General features: G+C 31.2%; 7 protein-coding genes across 7 annotated transcripts, besides 4 other annotated features; 1 reads left to right on the forward strand and 6 right to left on the reverse strand.

The window, feature by feature from the left end:
- Positions 1 to 587: 587 nt before the first annotated feature.
- Positions 588 to 1,376, reverse strand: TVAGG3_0254330 (uncharacterized protein; the record flags this gene model as incomplete). Its single annotated transcript, XM_001330525.1, has 1 exon — positions 588 to 1,376. One exon carries the CDS (start codon positions 1,374 to 1,376, stop codon positions 588 to 590), a length of 789 nt encoding a protein of 262 aa, XP_001330561.1.
- Positions 1,377 to 1,995: 619 nt separating this feature from the next.
- On the forward strand, positions 1,996 to 2,175 carry TVAGG3_0254340 (uncharacterized protein; the record flags this gene model as incomplete). Its single annotated transcript, XM_001330526.1, has 1 exon — positions 1,996 to 2,175. The coding sequence occupies one exon, from the start codon at positions 1,996 to 1,998 to the stop codon at positions 2,173 to 2,175; it is 180 nt and encodes a 59-aa protein (XP_001330562.1).
- Positions 2,176 to 2,193: 18 nt separating this feature from the next.
- TVAGG3_0254350 (uncharacterized protein) lies at positions 2,194 to 2,559 on the reverse strand (the record flags this gene model as incomplete). The annotated part of the gene is made up of 1 exon (XM_001330527.1): positions 2,194 to 2,559. The coding sequence occupies one exon, from the start codon at positions 2,557 to 2,559 to the stop codon at positions 2,194 to 2,196; it is 366 nt and encodes a 121-aa protein (XP_001330563.1).
- A 47-nt stretch (positions 2,560 to 2,606) lies between these two features.
- On the reverse strand, positions 2,607 to 4,862 carry TVAGG3_0254360 (uncharacterized protein; the record flags this gene model as incomplete). Its single annotated transcript, XM_001330528.1, has 1 exon — positions 2,607 to 4,862. The coding sequence occupies one exon, from the start codon at positions 4,860 to 4,862 to the stop codon at positions 2,607 to 2,609; it is 2,256 nt and encodes a 751-aa protein (XP_001330564.1).
- A 914-nt stretch (positions 4,863 to 5,776) lies between these two features.
- Positions 5,777 to 5,809: a terminal%2Cinverted (terminal inverted repeat of tvBac_53III transposon ID:TVAGG3_0254370).
- Positions 5,777 to 5,996: a mobile genetic element.
- Positions 5,997 to 6,969: 973 nt separating this feature from the next.
- Positions 6,970 to 7,056: a mobile genetic element.
- Positions 7,057 to 7,084: 28 nt separating this feature from the next.
- Positions 7,085 to 8,024: a mobile genetic element.
- A 632-nt stretch (positions 8,025 to 8,656) lies between these two features.
- Positions 8,657 to 11,923, reverse strand: TVAGG3_0254400 (putative phospholipid-transporting ATPase family; the record flags this gene model as incomplete). Its single annotated transcript, XM_001330529.1, has 1 exon — positions 8,817 to 11,714. The coding sequence occupies one exon, from the start codon at positions 11,712 to 11,714 to the stop codon at positions 8,817 to 8,819; it is 2,898 nt and encodes a 965-aa protein (XP_001330565.1).
- Positions 11,924 to 12,170: 247 nt separating this feature from the next.
- Positions 12,171 to 13,890, reverse strand: TVAGG3_0254410 (multidrug resistance protein YPNP-related family; the record flags this gene model as incomplete). The annotated part of the gene is made up of 1 exon (XM_001330531.1): positions 13,056 to 13,829. One exon carries the CDS (start codon positions 13,827 to 13,829, stop codon positions 13,056 to 13,058), a length of 774 nt encoding a protein of 257 aa, XP_001330567.1.
- A 181-nt stretch (positions 13,891 to 14,071) lies between these two features.
- On the reverse strand, positions 14,072 to 15,278 carry TVAGG3_0254420 (uncharacterized protein; the record flags this gene model as incomplete). Its single annotated transcript, XM_001330532.1, has 1 exon — positions 14,136 to 15,278. One exon carries the CDS (start codon positions 15,276 to 15,278, stop codon positions 14,136 to 14,138), a length of 1,143 nt encoding a protein of 380 aa, XP_001330568.1.
- Positions 15,279 to 16,274: the final 996 nt, after the last annotated feature.

Consider the following 16,274-nt stretch of genomic DNA (forward strand, 5'->3'; position numbering starts at 1 on the left):
TAGCATATTCCCTATATGCACAATGCGTACAATCTAGTATACATTATCATTCAATCATTGTCACATTTTGTCCATTTTCTGAGTCTTACTTTTCTTCATATATCAAAAATCAGATGGCATTAAATAGAGATGCAACTCCATGCGTTATTGAAGCAATATCAAATAACGTGAAAGCAGCTTATAATTATATACATTCCCAAGTTACAACATCAAAATCTTTTGGATTTTGCCCAATTGTAAAAGAATATTTGCATCCAGATGTAAATAGACAAAATATAATGAAATTAGGAGGGAAATATTCAATCGAAACTGATTTTATTGTTAGAATAGATAGAATTAGAAATTCTAATTTACAACATCCTATTTCAAGTTTTAACACTGCAAAATTTGTAATTGAACAAGCAATTCATGAGAGAGATGTGTATACAATAAAATCTAGTGGGTATAACTACTCCTACTCAAGACAACCATATGTTCTAGTTGAATGTAGTAGTCCTCAACTTGCAAATTTGAAAGCTAGATCTACTTTAGGAAATCTTTTTAAATATGTATGGTGTGTTTATTATAAAATTGTTTAAAAAAATATATTATACCATCGGTTCATTAGAGCATTTTTTCACAATTCTAGAAATTTTATCTGATTCTAGAGAAGTTTCATTCTCATTTATTTGAACGACATCGCTGGGTTTTTGATCAATGGTTTCTAGTAAAGATTGAACAATTGGACATGGAAATATTCTGTTTTTGCATTCAGATATTGGTTGTATTAAAATGCATGAAATATTTTTGCCCCAATTTGGAATGTATGCGGAACGATTCTTGATAATTTGCCACCAATACATAGATTCTAATTTTTCCTCAAATTGATTGTTTTCCATTAATAATTGTGTGATTTTAACATAAATATATTCTGTGATTTCTCTTACAACAATTGGAAGCCATTTACAAAAGTATTTGCATTGTTTTGTATCATTGTAAGAACAATATATATTCAGTGTTCCATCGCAACTTAAAATTTTTGCCCAATCCTCGCAATCAAATGGAAAGCATACATCATTTGAATTTGCCATTATGCAATGATTACTGCTTGGTATTTTAATTTCAGGAAACGTCATTCTTTGGATTCCATATGTGATTGGAAGAAACATTAACTGATACAATTTTTCTTCCCAATTATTTGGTAAAGATTCACCCTTTGAACCAAATTTTCTGAATGTTGAGCGTTTTCTTTCTAACATTTGACTTACATATTGCTCATTTTCAATATCATATGTCTCAATAAATGGATCTTGCGCCCAATCCATTATATTTTCTGGATCATAAAATTCATCAAAATCAAAATTATCTGAGAAGAAGTCACTCGGTACTTGACTCATTTATATTAATGACACATTTCATTTTAAATGATGGAGGAATTCTATCGCAATCTCTATGATTTTGGCTTATATGTGGCCAAGGAAAACACAATTGATGCTGATTGTATTGAAATTGTGGAAGATATGAGGAAAAGCGTTATGAATGGAGGTGCAGATATAACAATTTATATTGAAACAATGATTTCAATTGCAAAATCGGCATTAGGTGTTTTTGCAACTTATCTTGATATTGTTATTCCTGAATGTAATGCCTGCGAGAGAATAGGAAATTTTAATGATCTAATGGAATTGTTCAATGATCTTGGAATTTTACCAACAAACTCTGATGAAAAAGAATTGAAAGAACCACCCATTAACGAGTTTGGGGTTCCAATATATAATTGTTGTCAATCGATTGATTCTGATTTATACAGAGCCTGTTCATCAATCCTGCATAAATTGACAAATCTTACGCCATGTTCAAAAGATTTCCGAAGAGGTATCTATGCTCTAGTTATGATTTTAAGTGAAAATGAATTATACAAATATTATTATGATTCAAACTGATGAATTCCGATTGTATTTATTTATGAAATAAAAATTTCATTCTCTAAATTTCGATTTAACATCACTAATTTTAATGTCTATTACAGATAGTGTCTCTAGGATTGCCCATGGTGTCAAGAAACTTGCAAAAGCTTCTAAGAAGATTGCAGGTGAAAAAGCAAAAAAAGCCATTGTTTCGGTTATAAAGACAATTAATGATCAGCCACAAAAGTCTAAAAATAAAAATAAAAAGCATAAAAAAGATAATAAATAATACATAAAAACTTTATATCTAAACTTCTTCTTTTTCTGATTCGTATTGTTCAATTGAATAAGATGTTTCATCTATATTATCACTAGAATAACTCTCTTCGATTTTCTTGGCTCTTTTAATTGCTTTTCTTTTCAATTTTTTAGAATGTGCAAGAGCAGTAGTTGACATTGCAGAAGTTGCATTATCCATTGATTGTTGAATGTTTGCCCTTTCTTTATTAACAGCTTCTCCTGCCTGATCTGCTGTATCGCCAATACAATCTCCGCAACATTGAATACATCTAACATAACCCCTGCATATGTAGCAAAATACAAATAGAATTATGAAAATAACGAGTAATAAGAAACCACCAATTATTAGTGCTACATTGGTTGCATCACCCATTTATAAAAATGATTATTGCTAAAATTCAATATTTATTAATAAAAAATTTATTCTGAATACATCTCGACATCGGGTTGTTCTGGTTTCCTACGAGTATTTCCTCGTCTTAATGAACTTAGTGATGAGGAACTTTTTTCAATCTTCTTGCATAACTTGTGGAAAACTTTTTTCTTCTTTAATATAACTAGTATTATTATAATGATAATGGCAATTATTATGTATATTGCTATATGACCGAATTGAATTCCATTAAAAAGTGATCCAAATCCAAGATCAAAGCCAAGATCAGCACCAACTTGTGCCGGTGGCTGAAATCCCGAATTTGTAACATCAACTTGAATTGATCCATTAACGTTTTCTGCATCTATGTTAATTAATTTGATTGAAGTATCTGTTGAACACATTGTACCGTTTCCATTAGATGACGATTTGCATCTCCATTTTGTTGGCCCTAAAAATGTTGCACTTTTTTCTTTCTTTAGTGTAACAATTTGTTCATCTTCATCGTTACCAAATCCGATAGATAATGAGCATGTTGTTTCACTTGTTGTTGTGAATCTGGTTTTTGTTCCATCAACAAGTTGAGCATGAACTTCTTGACAAGGATTTGAAACCTGTTTATATTTTTGAATATTTTTCAATGTATACTGCATTCTACACTGAAATGAATTTGGTTTAACATTTGGACCTGGAAGATATTCATTTGCAGACCATCCAGCATTTGATGATGAAAAATAGTGATTCATTTCTAACATTTTCACCATTTCTTCATTTGAAAGTCTAGCTCTATCTTCAAATAGAACATTCGAGCCTATTCCTTTATTAAATGTTGTTTCTACAATAATTTCATTTGTTCCGTCTGTATACCAGCCATATTCTCTAGATACCATGGGATCAACAGTTAAAATTGGTTCAAAATCTTCATTTGATACTTTACTAAGAACAGTTCCATCTGAGTCTACTTTTAACATTTCTGATTTTTGAGGATATACATTGCAATAAAGCCAATTTTGTGATTCTTTTTTGAAACCTAGGGTATCCTCCCAAACAATATCACATTTAGATAATGCTCTTTTGCATGCATTTGGAGTTTTTCCTGTCTTAGTCCATTTATATGTTACATCAGTCGGAGCTGGTTCCTTATCATGCATCTTATATGCAAAAGAATCACCACATTTTTCTCGTGTGCGAGCTCTTCTAAGGGCAATTTTGACTGCATCTACTTTTTTGCATACAACTTTTGTGCTTGGAAGGACAACATATTTGGATTTATCATCAAGATTAACCCATGAAGCTTCACAGTCAGAAGTTATTACAGCTTTATCTTCTGTAATTGAAAAGGATGCAGTGTTAAGATTGCTGTATTGAGATTTTGCTGAGTTATCTTCGAGTATCTTTTTATGAGATTTATGTGTTGAATTTGTAGTAGTATTTCCTACTTGTGCGTATATGTTTGTTTCCATATTAGGATCATAATCAAATCCAAGAGGAATATCCTCGGTATTTAGCTGATAACACTTTAATGTTTCAACTTTCTTAATTAAATTTGGCCATTTCATATATGCGCAAAAGAGTTGTGCAACCGCTAATGATACAAAAAACATCAGTACAAACGAAATAATCATATAGATCCGACTAAACAAAGTCATTTTCCTGTGCTTATCGCTGTTGACTCCAGATTCGACCAATTCTTTGTCCATCTTCTCTCTTTCTTCCAAAAAAGTATTATCCATCTCTTCAGCAGCATTCATTGCCATTTGCGATACCTTTTGACCAAATGTTTCCGCCTGATCTTCAGAGACGGTAAGATATACAGCATTAAATATATTCATTGTTTGTTGAACAGAACTTCTTTGGAGCATATTCATCAATGTTGATGCAAAAGTATCAAGTTTCTTTTTTACAACATCAATGGATAATGATAATGAAGCCAGAATTGGCCAAGTTCCAGTGAATGCTATACAAATGATAACACTAATAATAAATACCAGGAAACCTCCTAATGGATCTCCTTCAGAGTGTTTTTCATTACTTTTTGAGGTATATTGGAACCAACTATCTCCTGAGCCGCAAATATATTGACCAGAAATATTTTTTGCCCATCTGGTAAGTGTTTTGCCTTCATAATCAAATGTGATTTCAACACCAAATGGAAATGCCTGTTTACAGGTTGCAATATCTGTGTTTGATGAGATGTTTTTATCATTACTTAACCCTATCCTCTTGTTTAATTTGTTAACTCCTGATGGATTTAAAACCATGGATGAAGTTATTCCAGTCAGTACGAATATCATCTTTAACATTTAAAAAAATGAAGTTTTATTTAAAATTTATACAGTTAATTTTACATTCCACGGGGCCTTTTGGAGTTGCATTGCCATCATATAACATGCTGATCCCTTTTTGTAAATTTTTTCTGCATTTTGAATAGGATATAATTTTGTATTTGAAGCAATTTTGGAATTTTTAATAACCTCTTTTGGTTTAAGATTGGTTTTCATATTTTCTAAGTTGCTTGCAAATAATTTCTTATATTCGCCACGCTGTAGTGATAGCATTCCTAATAATGATTTTATTATATCATAAAATAAATATAATTTTTAGTTTTTATCCTTTAAATTGCTATTTTACATCTAGTTGAAAGTAATCTTCTTATTATTGTTTCGTAGTATACCAAATCTGTAACCGAATTATCAATTTTGGAAACTTCGAGATCTCAATTTTGGGTTTTTGAAAGAGATTGTACTTTCTATGGAAAAGTGACAAAAATATCACTATCATCAGGTTACAGTGAAAATTTTTTATTTTCATTGTCTTGATAAAAAGGTGATTTTAACTTTGTTGAAAAATTTACTCAAAATATGCAAAAAAATGAAAAAAAATGATACTGTACACAAAGAACTGTTAAATAAAGTTTTAGAAGAGATAATCACGCAAAAATAATAGAAACTGTTTTACATTTACAGATGAAAATGATAATGCACATTTAATTTATCTTGTATTTAAGGGCTCGCTGCCTTAGTTTACAACTATTTAAATTTTTACACTTAAATGTACTTTTTCTCTATGATAGAATTGATATTTTTATGAATAAACTTAAATATAGCATACATTGATCATACTCTATCTTATCATTGTTTAAAAATCTAAAAAGGATCTATAGAAAAAGACTCTAGGTGTAAATAACGTATTTTTTGTAAACTAAGGCGGAGATCCCTTAAGGGTGCACTTACCACTTTCTGACATTCTCTCAATTTTTTTGACATCCAAGCTTTATATCATAATTTTCTAAGGTAAAAAGTCATTAACTTTGTTCGGAAAGAAGTTATTTTAAATCACTACTTAGTACCTTATATTACTGTTATACTTTTTTGCAATCATAATAAAGATATATTGATATTGTGGGAGCATGTCAAAAAGTGGTAAGTGCACCCTTAAGGAATATTTGCGTTTTTCATAACATGAAAATGATAATGCACATTTAATTTATCTTGTATTTAAGGAATATTTGTGTTTTTCATAACATGAAATGACAATAAGATCCTTTAAAAGCATTCTGCATTCCTCAAAGATTAATTATTTGATTTGCAACAATATAGTTTATCTTTTAAAGAGTGGTTGCTTCAAGATTTTCAAAAGTCATCTATTTTGAAACCATTGTATATTCTAACTTTGTTGTTTTGAATGGATCACAAAATTGAATTTACAAAACCGAATTAATTCAAAGTTGAGCCTAATTGTTTTATTGTTGCATGCTAAGTTCGGTCAACGATAGGAATTGAGGGGAAATTAATCGTCGAGGAAGTACGATTATGTAAAGTAAAAAATGTTGTGGGATTTTTAATATTGTATATAATTTTATAATAAAATTTTTGTGAGACATTTTAAGAAGCACATATAATTTTTTGAATTTAAAAATTAAAGTAGTGTTGAATGAATTTAGTGATTAATTTAATACGGATATTTCTCAAAATTAATCAAAAATAGGTTTTCAGAGAACTTTTGAGATATCTTTTCAAAATGTCTTTTTGAAAATATATAAGTATTATATCAAATTGAAAAAAGGTATTTATCAAAATTCTAAATTCTTAATAAAAAATAACTTTTCAGAGGATTGTGATTTTGAAAGCATGAGTAATAAGTAAAAAATATCTACGATTTTAATGAGGGAATTGTTCCTTATGAGGTATACATTATAACTATATACCTCATAAGGAACAATTCCCTCTTGATAGCTGGGAAACTTTCTCTGAATAACTTATCATTTGGAGAAAGTTTCCCAGCTATCTATTAGAAACTAAAGGCTGTGAGGCACTAATATATAATCAGTGCCTCATAGCCTTTAGTTTCTTATTAAAAACGAGAAAACTTGTTCGAAATGATAAACAATTTCGAACAAGTTTTCTCGTTTTAAGGAGGGAATTGTTCCTTATGAGGTATACAGTATGAATATATACCTCATAAGGAACAATTCCTTCTTGATAGCTGGGAAACTTTCTCTGAATAACTTATCATTTGGACAGAAAAAGTGACACTTTACATGGCAAAAAATAGAGCCTTACTTTTGAGATACTTGAGATTGAAACTGAATCTTATGAGGCGGTGATCTTGAATCACTACCTCATAAGGTTCAGTTTCATATAAAATTTGTTGCAATTTGTTATTCTTTTGCAATTATTTCTTATAAGATTTTACATCTTTTAGCGGGGAATGTTTGTTATCATGTATATATTATAAATATCTACACGATAACGAACATTCCTCGCTAAATTGCTGAGAAACTTTGAGGAAATGTCGAACAATTTCCTCAAAGTTTCTCAGATTTATATAGATCACTAGAGTCCCCTAGGCACTGATTCTGGTTCAGTACCTAGGAGGCTCTAGTTCTCTAACGAACTGATAAAATGTTTTTAAATTTTTGGATATTGCTACCTGTGAAGCACTGACTTCAAGTCAGTACCTCACAGGTAGCAATTACATTGAAAGATGGGAGAAACTTTGTCCGAATGTTAAACTATTCGGACAAAGTTTCTCACATTTGTAGTGGAGATGGAAGGCTTTGAGGTATATTGTATTAATATATACCCCAAAGCCTTCCATCTCCACTTGAAAGTGTCCAAACTTTGGGTTAATACTTTGCAATTAACCCAAAGTTTGGACACTTTCTAGAAGGAATTGGAGGGTAAGAGATATACATTCATATGGTATATCTCTTACCCTCCAATTCCTTCTTAAAATGGGAGAAACTTTGTCCGAATGTTAAACTATTCGGACAAAGTTTCTCCCATTTTTTGAAGGAATTGGAGGCTATGAGATACTGATGCAATGTCAGTAACTCATGGCTTCCAATTCCTTCCTAAAACTCATAAAAGTGGACATTACATGCATATAAAATTTGACATGTAAAGTCCACTTTTTGTGAGCGGGGATTTGACTCCGTCAAATCCCCTTTTTCGTTTACGAGAAAGCCAAATTCTCTCAAAAAGTTAAGTAGGACCAATTTTTTATAAAAAAAATCCAATTTCATTATGAATGTTAATTAATTTATATAATTATTGAATAAAAAATTTTCTTTGAGATTATGAAAAGTTCTTTGAAAAGTTATTTTTTCTCATTTTTAAATATTGTATTAGCCTATTTATTTATAATCCAAATTAAATAACTTTAAATTCAATATTTAAAGAATAATTTTGAAGGAATTGAGTTACTTCCCCCGACGATAAAATTGAGAGGTTTACATTTTGACCGAACTTAGCATGCAACATTATCTCTTCTTTTTTAACTTTATAAATTCAATTTTGTAAGGAATTCAAAAGCCCCCAAATTTGAATAGACTAGAATATAAAAATCAATTTTAAAATATGTCTCGCAACTTATATATTGACAAGCCCGAAAAAGTATCAAGCAACAATTAAAGTAAGAGTGTAAAATATATTTTGAGTATATCATCAGCTTGTACTTTGAAATGATTTCATTTTTCCGATGATTATTTATCATTCATATTACAAAATTTGAGAATACACTTAACACTTTCTTGCATCATCTCAAAATATCAATAATTCTTTATTTGAATTAAAAAAAATAAATAAGAAAATAACTGCCATATAATGTACTAATTGTTGATTTGTTATAACTTTTTCTGACCAAAATATTAACTTTTTATATGAGAAAACTGAGTCATAATGTGAGGGTTGTCAAGAAAATTGAATGTTTTTAGAAAAAATTGTTATGTGTAGAAGAGAAAAACAAACATTTATTTATAAGGATTTAAGCTTTGCTCTCATTATATTTCTTTCCTTTTCTTGAAAGATTTCACCTTCACGAATCAAACGTGAATATGAAGGGAACCAAAGAGCTTTCAAATATCTGAATATGGGCTCTGGCAGCAAGCATAGGACAAGTGCGATCAAGAGATTGATATACATTTGCCAAGTTGTTAATACTTGTTGAGGAACTCCGAATATCAGCGGGAAAAGCGTTGGAAAAGCCGCATAAGCAATGGAAAATAGCAAGAAAATGAATACTGATAAGTAAATACTTAAGAATATGTAATAATTCCAGTGGTGTGACCGAATTGCCAATTGTATGTTCGAAACCAGGATAACAGCGAAGAATGAAATGAATCCACAACATGCAAAGTCACTAGAAATATTATAAGGATCTGAAATCACTGTTGTCGGAAGGTAAAAACAAAACACAAAAATGATAACAGACTGATACAAAGGGCATAACATTTCCAGCATAATTCGCCACCAGCTCATGTATCTTCCAGCGCGAGCTTCTGCGTACATATGTGGGTATTTTAACATACTTTCAGGTGACACATCTTGCTCGAACATTCCGTAAATCAGAGGAGGGAGAGCTGTCCATGCCATGTTGTATGTTGTAAGAAGAAAGTCGTTATAAATAGTAACAGGGGAGAATTTTGTGAAATAGCTGAACCAAACCTGAGGGAAAATCAGGACGATATTTTTTGCAAACATATACAGGATTGTTCCTGATATGCGAACAAGCGATAATCTTCCATGTACAGCTAACAATCTTTTGAGATGTTTGAATCTTGTAATTGCAAAGTCAGAAATTGACGCTGCTTGGTGACCTTCTCTTCCAAAAATACCAATTCCGACATGAGCTGCTTGAATCATGGAGACATCGTTGGCTCCATCTCCAACAGAAAGACATCTTTTTGTGGTAAATTTCCTCATTGTTTCTACAACACGAGCCTTATTTGAAGGAGACATCCTGTAGCAAATAACGCTTTTGCAGAACTCACTAATGTTTGGAAGGAAATCGGTGTCAAAGACACTCTCTAAAGCTGAAGGGCCAATGACAAGAACACTTTTATTTTCCCGTTGAACTTCTTGGAAAACAGAATCCTTATTATCTGGTTCATCAAAACTGATAATCTTTGAGTCTTTGGAAATAACACAAGTACTCTTTCCAATAGAAATTGCGGTTTCTTTTTTATCACCAGTTAAAACCCAAAGATTAATTCCCATTCTAGATAGGAATGCAATTGTTGGTCCAACATCTGGCTGCAATGCATCTTCAATTGCCACAGCACCGATTAACTCAAACTCGTGTTCAATCTTTGCACCAGCTGCAGCAACATTTTCATCTCTATTTTCTAATGCAACAAAAGAAGCATCGTATTCTTCCTTCCAAGCTGCATATTCTTCCTCGGTTACAACCCTTTTGCACATAACAAGGGTTCTAAGACCTTTATTTGCATAGTCATCCACAATTTTCTGCAATTGGCTCGGATCTTGATCTTTTTTCAATAATCCAAGCATTATGGAGTCTGCTCCTTTAGAGTATAAAGTTATAATACCATCCTTATCTCTGACAAGTACAGACATCCTCTTCCTTGCTGATGTAAAATCGATTGAAGTTAATAATCTAAATTTTTCATCATTTCCAGCTATTGAAAGCGTGGTAAACTCAAGGTTTTTATCTGTAAGCTTCACATTCAGTTCGCCAGCCTTCTTGACTAAGGCTTCTTCGTCTGGAGATTCACTAGAAATCTCATTGTTTGTAAGGACAACAGAGTTGCATATGCCAATGTTGATTAAAAGTGGTAGCAATGGTCCATGCGTTGCTTCTTGCTTGGTTTTTTCGGTAGGATTCTTAAGATCATAAATTGTATTGTTTATATAAGCGCTAACCAAGTCCATTTTATTTTCTGTAAGCGTACCTGTCTTATCTGAGAAGATATGGTCTATGACACCAAGGTCTTCATTCAAATTTGAGTTATGAACTTGAGAATATCCAAGTTCTGAATCGCACATGCCTAAATCAATACCAAATATCCATCTCTGGAAGAATCTGACCACTTCGATGGTGACGTAAAGGGAAATTGGAATTAAATAACTGAGTAAAATCGCATTCGCAATAAAATTTTGGAAAAATGAAGAGACCATGCTATCAATTTTCACAACCCATGCAAAATCAAGGTGTTTTTCATCATGAACGGCTAAAATTGTCATCAAAAATACAAATATAAACATTATTGTGAAATTTGCAATTGTTAATTGGTTAAGTCTATGCTCTAGAACTGAAGTTTTATGAGGGGCCTTTCTTTGATTCTGAATGATTCTAGTATCATGGCCGGAATATAAAACAACACCCAAAGCCCAAGAAGTGTGCATAAGGACACTGCCTCTCAGGTAACAATTCTTAATAGAAAATGGAAAATTATGATTGTCAACTTTGAGGTTGCCATCTAATTTCAAAATGTCTTGATTTGGTTTTGGCACTCTTACTTCAGCTTGAAATTCTGGAGTAGGCTGTCTTGTTCCAAACAAACATCTTTTTTGCTTCAAAGCAGTTTCACCGTTAAGATTTACTTCGTTAATGTAAGATATTCCATCATTCGACGAGACACCTATTATTACAACATCTGATGGAATTTGCTGTTCGTTTGTAATTCTTATGATATCACCTGGCTTAATATCCATACTCTTTTTCTTCTCGAATGATGTTGTTTTCCTATCAAAAACGTCATATATAATTGAATTTTCGCGAATATCATTTCTATATCTCATCAAATCTTCGATACCAGATTTTAGCATTGAAACAGCTAGCACAATTAGTAAAGGAAGAATTTGAATTATAGGAGTAATAGGTGACCATGGAAGAAATGATAAAACAGCCATGATTAGGAAGTAAATATTTGCAAATCGTTGAAAATTTTCGTATAAAGTTAAGGGAATAAAAGTTAGAGGAGTGTATCTTGTTGTGCGAACGTAATTATTATGCTGAATCCCCTTTGCAAATGTGGAGTCTCCTGTATTAAAGATTATTTCATCTGATTCTTCATCTATCATTTACTTCTTAAATGCAGGATAGCACTTTTTAAAAGTTTTTCTTGGTCTTGAAATTTTTTTGATAAAAATGATCGCAAATTTTCATAAATTATCTCGTTCACAAGCAATCGTCACAATGTGTCATCACCAAATATATTAATTCGCTTCAGCTTCTATTCTATTCAATTTTCAAAAACATTCAAAAATTTCAAGTAGAAAAAATCAAGATAATGAACCATAGTTCACAAATTCTAAAATTTCACAAAAATTATATTTATCGTTAAATCATTTATCGTTTTTTAGCTCGCTTCAATCATTTTTATGTGCATTTAGGAATTCAACTAAAATAAGAATTACGCCTTAGACAAAGGCCATGATAGCCAGATAGAATTCGTTTTGTTGAATAGGTTACATCAACAATAATAAAAGTCATATATTAAAAAAAAAATGGAATAAAATATACCTCTATTTATCTATATCAGCTATACTTTCAACGCTCTTTGTTATTGGAATTGATGGACTTTGAATTTCTTCTTCATCCGAAAATTCATCTCCATTATTCAGCTTCATCATTCTGAAGAAAATCGATGACATTCCTACAAGCGTAATCAGAGAAGTACTTATATCTGTTGCAATATAAGCACCAAATATCCAAGCGAGAGAATCTGGGTGAGTAAAGTAAAAAATGGCCGAAAATATTGGCATTGGAACCAGAGTCGTTATGAGAGATAATACTGTTGCTCTAGTTGGTCTTTTAATAGCTTGGAGGAATGAAATAACAATTGCATGAACAGGATAAATAGGAAGGGATAAAAAAGCAATCCACATAAATTTCTTTGCTATAAAAAGCACATCTTTTTCTTTTGAAAATAGTTTTGTTAATTCGACTGGCCATATCATTACAATCGCACTCATTATACCAGCATAAACAAATGTTATCCAAAATGTATGAAGGCAGAGCCTGACAACCCGCTTATAGAGTCGATGGCCATACGCATATGAAGCAGATGGTATAAATGCACTATCAAATGCTACCATAATGCAGATTGCAACTGTATAAAGACGCCCAATAATATTCCAGGATGATAAAATAGGATCTCGCATATGAACATGATCTGCAACAAGAATAATAAATTTCTGCATTGCAAATTGTGGAAATGCTTCTGATAAATTCAGAATAAATGAAGCAAATCAAACTTTTAATGCATTTTTTGTCTCTGTTCCAAATTTTCTGAAAAACATTGAAAATTTGATTTTTAAGGAAAGCTTTCCTGCAATCAAAAGAATCAGAAGTATTATTGTTGGCACAGATTGAGCAATAATTTGTGAAAGGGCTGCACCCCAAACTCCAAAATGCAACTTGACTACAAATAATGGTAAGAAGCACCCCATATCTAAGATTAAAGAAAGAACTTGCATAGCACCAAACATCCATGTACGCCCTTCACCCTGCAACAATCCACAAAGGACATAAAATATGAATGGCACAATGCAGCACCCTGTAGATATAAGTTCGTATTTGAATGCTTCATGAGCAATTATAGATGACTCAGCAAGCCATTTGACAAGCGGATATGTTGTAGGGATCACTATGGATGGATAAATAATAGCTAAAATGATTGCAACACGAATTAAGTCTGCAATTAGCTGATTACAATCATCAGGTGTTTTACGACCAAAAAGATATGAAATATGCGAACTAGTTGAAACAATTAATAAATTCCCAAAAGAAAATATAATCATATCATAAAGGAATAACGAGGATAAAGCTTCAAGCCCCTGATCACCAATTCCTTTAGATATCCAAATTGTATTGACAATGCCATAAAATGCGTTAATAAGCTGAGAAAGAAGAGGACCGGCTAATAATGTAAAAATTGTAACAATTGGAGATCTACCTCCAAGGCGGTAATCCTCTCCTGTATCATTCTTTTCCTCTTCAATTAGTGGAGCCGTATCAATCATAATGCTTTTCAGAAAGATTTTGACAAAATTTTAATTCAAAATAATTTTCAATCGATTTTTTCCCCCATGAGGACATAAAACTCGAATCAGTCGTCCATATACATATTACTTGATAAAACGATCATAGAAATCCGGGAACAATTGAACTCTCTCATCGAATGGATTGTTCAATTTACCTAATAGATATGTATTAATGTGAGTGATCTTGTACGCTAGTGTACTGATATAAAAACTTTTTTTATCAAAAAATAAATTTTTTAACAATATATTCAAACAATATAATAAATGAGATACGAAGGTGTCAAACTAGAAACTTGATTCGATTTTTTCTCTATATTCCATTGAGTCAGTTAGCCAAACATCTACAGTGTCAGATTTGGCGAATTTTTTATGAATTTTTAATGAATTACCAAGCTTAATTGTGCATTTTTCTATTCCAATATGGTTATATCCGGATATTTTTGCGTTGTATATTCTTATAAGACCAATTACTCTCGGGTAATTTAGATTCAATACAAGCTTTGGATATTCATCTAAATTACCAACTTCCATGACAAATGGATCAGAGTAAGAGCCTGTTTTTTCATTAGGCTGAAAAATGTTTCTGAGATTTGTATGAGAAATGGTATTTTTGACTTTCCAAAATGAAATATCTTCATATTTGATACGATTATGGCTTTCATCAAAAATTTCAAGTCCATTAATACCGAACAAGGATTTTGATCCATGATTTGAATGAAAAGTTAATGATATTCTATTAAATTGCATCATAGGAAACGTTCCGAAATCATCTTTTAGAGTAGGCTTTAATGCAAGCAAATAGTCTTGACTGATTTTTTGTTTCATCTGCCTTGACAATCTAATAGCATTATCAAGAGAAACTTCTATACCAAAATTGATGGGAACTTCTTTCCGAACAATTTCATTATTGCCAATGAAAATTTTAAAGTCTTTTAATGATGTATCATTACCATCTGGAGTATTCCAGATTCGACAGTAAGCTGGTTCATCTTCAGGTCTAAAATAGAATGATATCAATGTATGGCAAGTTCCATTTTTCGAAAATTGATAACAAAATGTTTTCTGGCTATCTGATTTAATAAGAGATGCATCATAGAGAAGTGATAAAAGCCTTTGATCAGAAATTTCTTCTGATTTTATTGCAATTGGCTTAGTCCTTCTCCTTCCGGCGTCAAGAAACCAAATTGATGAACAAGATACTTCATTTGATGATCCCCATGTCGATAAAAACTCAAAATTATAAATAATACAGTCATCATTTTCTTGCTGATTATTATTAAATACAGGTTCGATCATCACAGATTTGACTTGATTCATATTCTCTATGCTCGATCGGACGCGTTTTCTTGGTTTCGATATGAGGGCGCTAGAAATTGGTAAGATACTTCCCTTTTTTATTTTCACTAATGACTTGCTGAATACTTTCATTGCAATTAATTGAAAATATTATGAAAAAAATCGGTTAGATATAAATGAAAATAATTCTAATGATAACATTTATGTGAGGAGAAAAATATAGAAATCGAGAAAATTAATTACATTAAGAATTTTGTGAGGCATTGAAAAACTCAAAATTTAGATAGATCAATTTTGGAAAAAGGAATATTAATGGTGTTTCTTTTGGTAACTAGTTTTGAGTAGAATTGAAATTTAAATGGTCATGACAATTGAAAATATTTATCGAAATTAATATGATAGTTATTGAGTTATATTAATTATTACGAACTTTTTTGAAAGGTTTTGAAAAATTGAATGATTTTCAATATCATTTTGAAGGACAATGAAGTTGAAATATTGCAATTGTTTTTTGTAATAATTATGCATATATTTTGTTACGGAACTGAAAACATTTTGAACTGTAAATAAAAAAAATAGCATTTATATTATATTACAAGGTTAAAATAAGTTAGTTTAAGGAAGTCAATTTGGAAAATTGTTTTCACTTTAGGAGAATATAATTTTCCATTTGGAAAATTTAAAAAGTGAGACGCGCAGGATTCGAACTTTTTTAAAAGTTGATTTAAATGAATTTTAGTGTGGAATATAAGGATAATATCATATTTAAAATAAGAATATACTAGTTTAGGTGGTATTAATTTTTTCGATAAATTTGAGAGTATGTACGTTTAGGGCATGAAAAGTGTCAATTCGCTCAGCGAAAGCTGAGCTAGCTTCGTTCTCGAAAGAATAAGGAAGGAGTGAAGGAGAATGATACAGAAGTTGACACATTCATATCATTTCAACAAATTTTGATCAAATTGAAATTCAATAAAATTCAATTCAATTCATATCCTTCAGTCAGTACATTGATATCCTTCTGCATCACAATGATAACTCGGGCATCAATAGTTCTACAACTAACTCAGAAAAACAAGATTATTACTTCCTGCTTACAGCTTTTAAAAAGTTTCGATGATAAAAATC

Source organism: Trichomonas vaginalis, chromosome IV, assembly GCF_026262505.1.
Source record: "Trichomonas vaginalis G3 chromosome IV, whole genome shotgun sequence".
Lineage (NCBI taxonomy): Eukaryota > Parabasalia > Trichomonadida > Trichomonadidae > Trichomonas > Trichomonas vaginalis.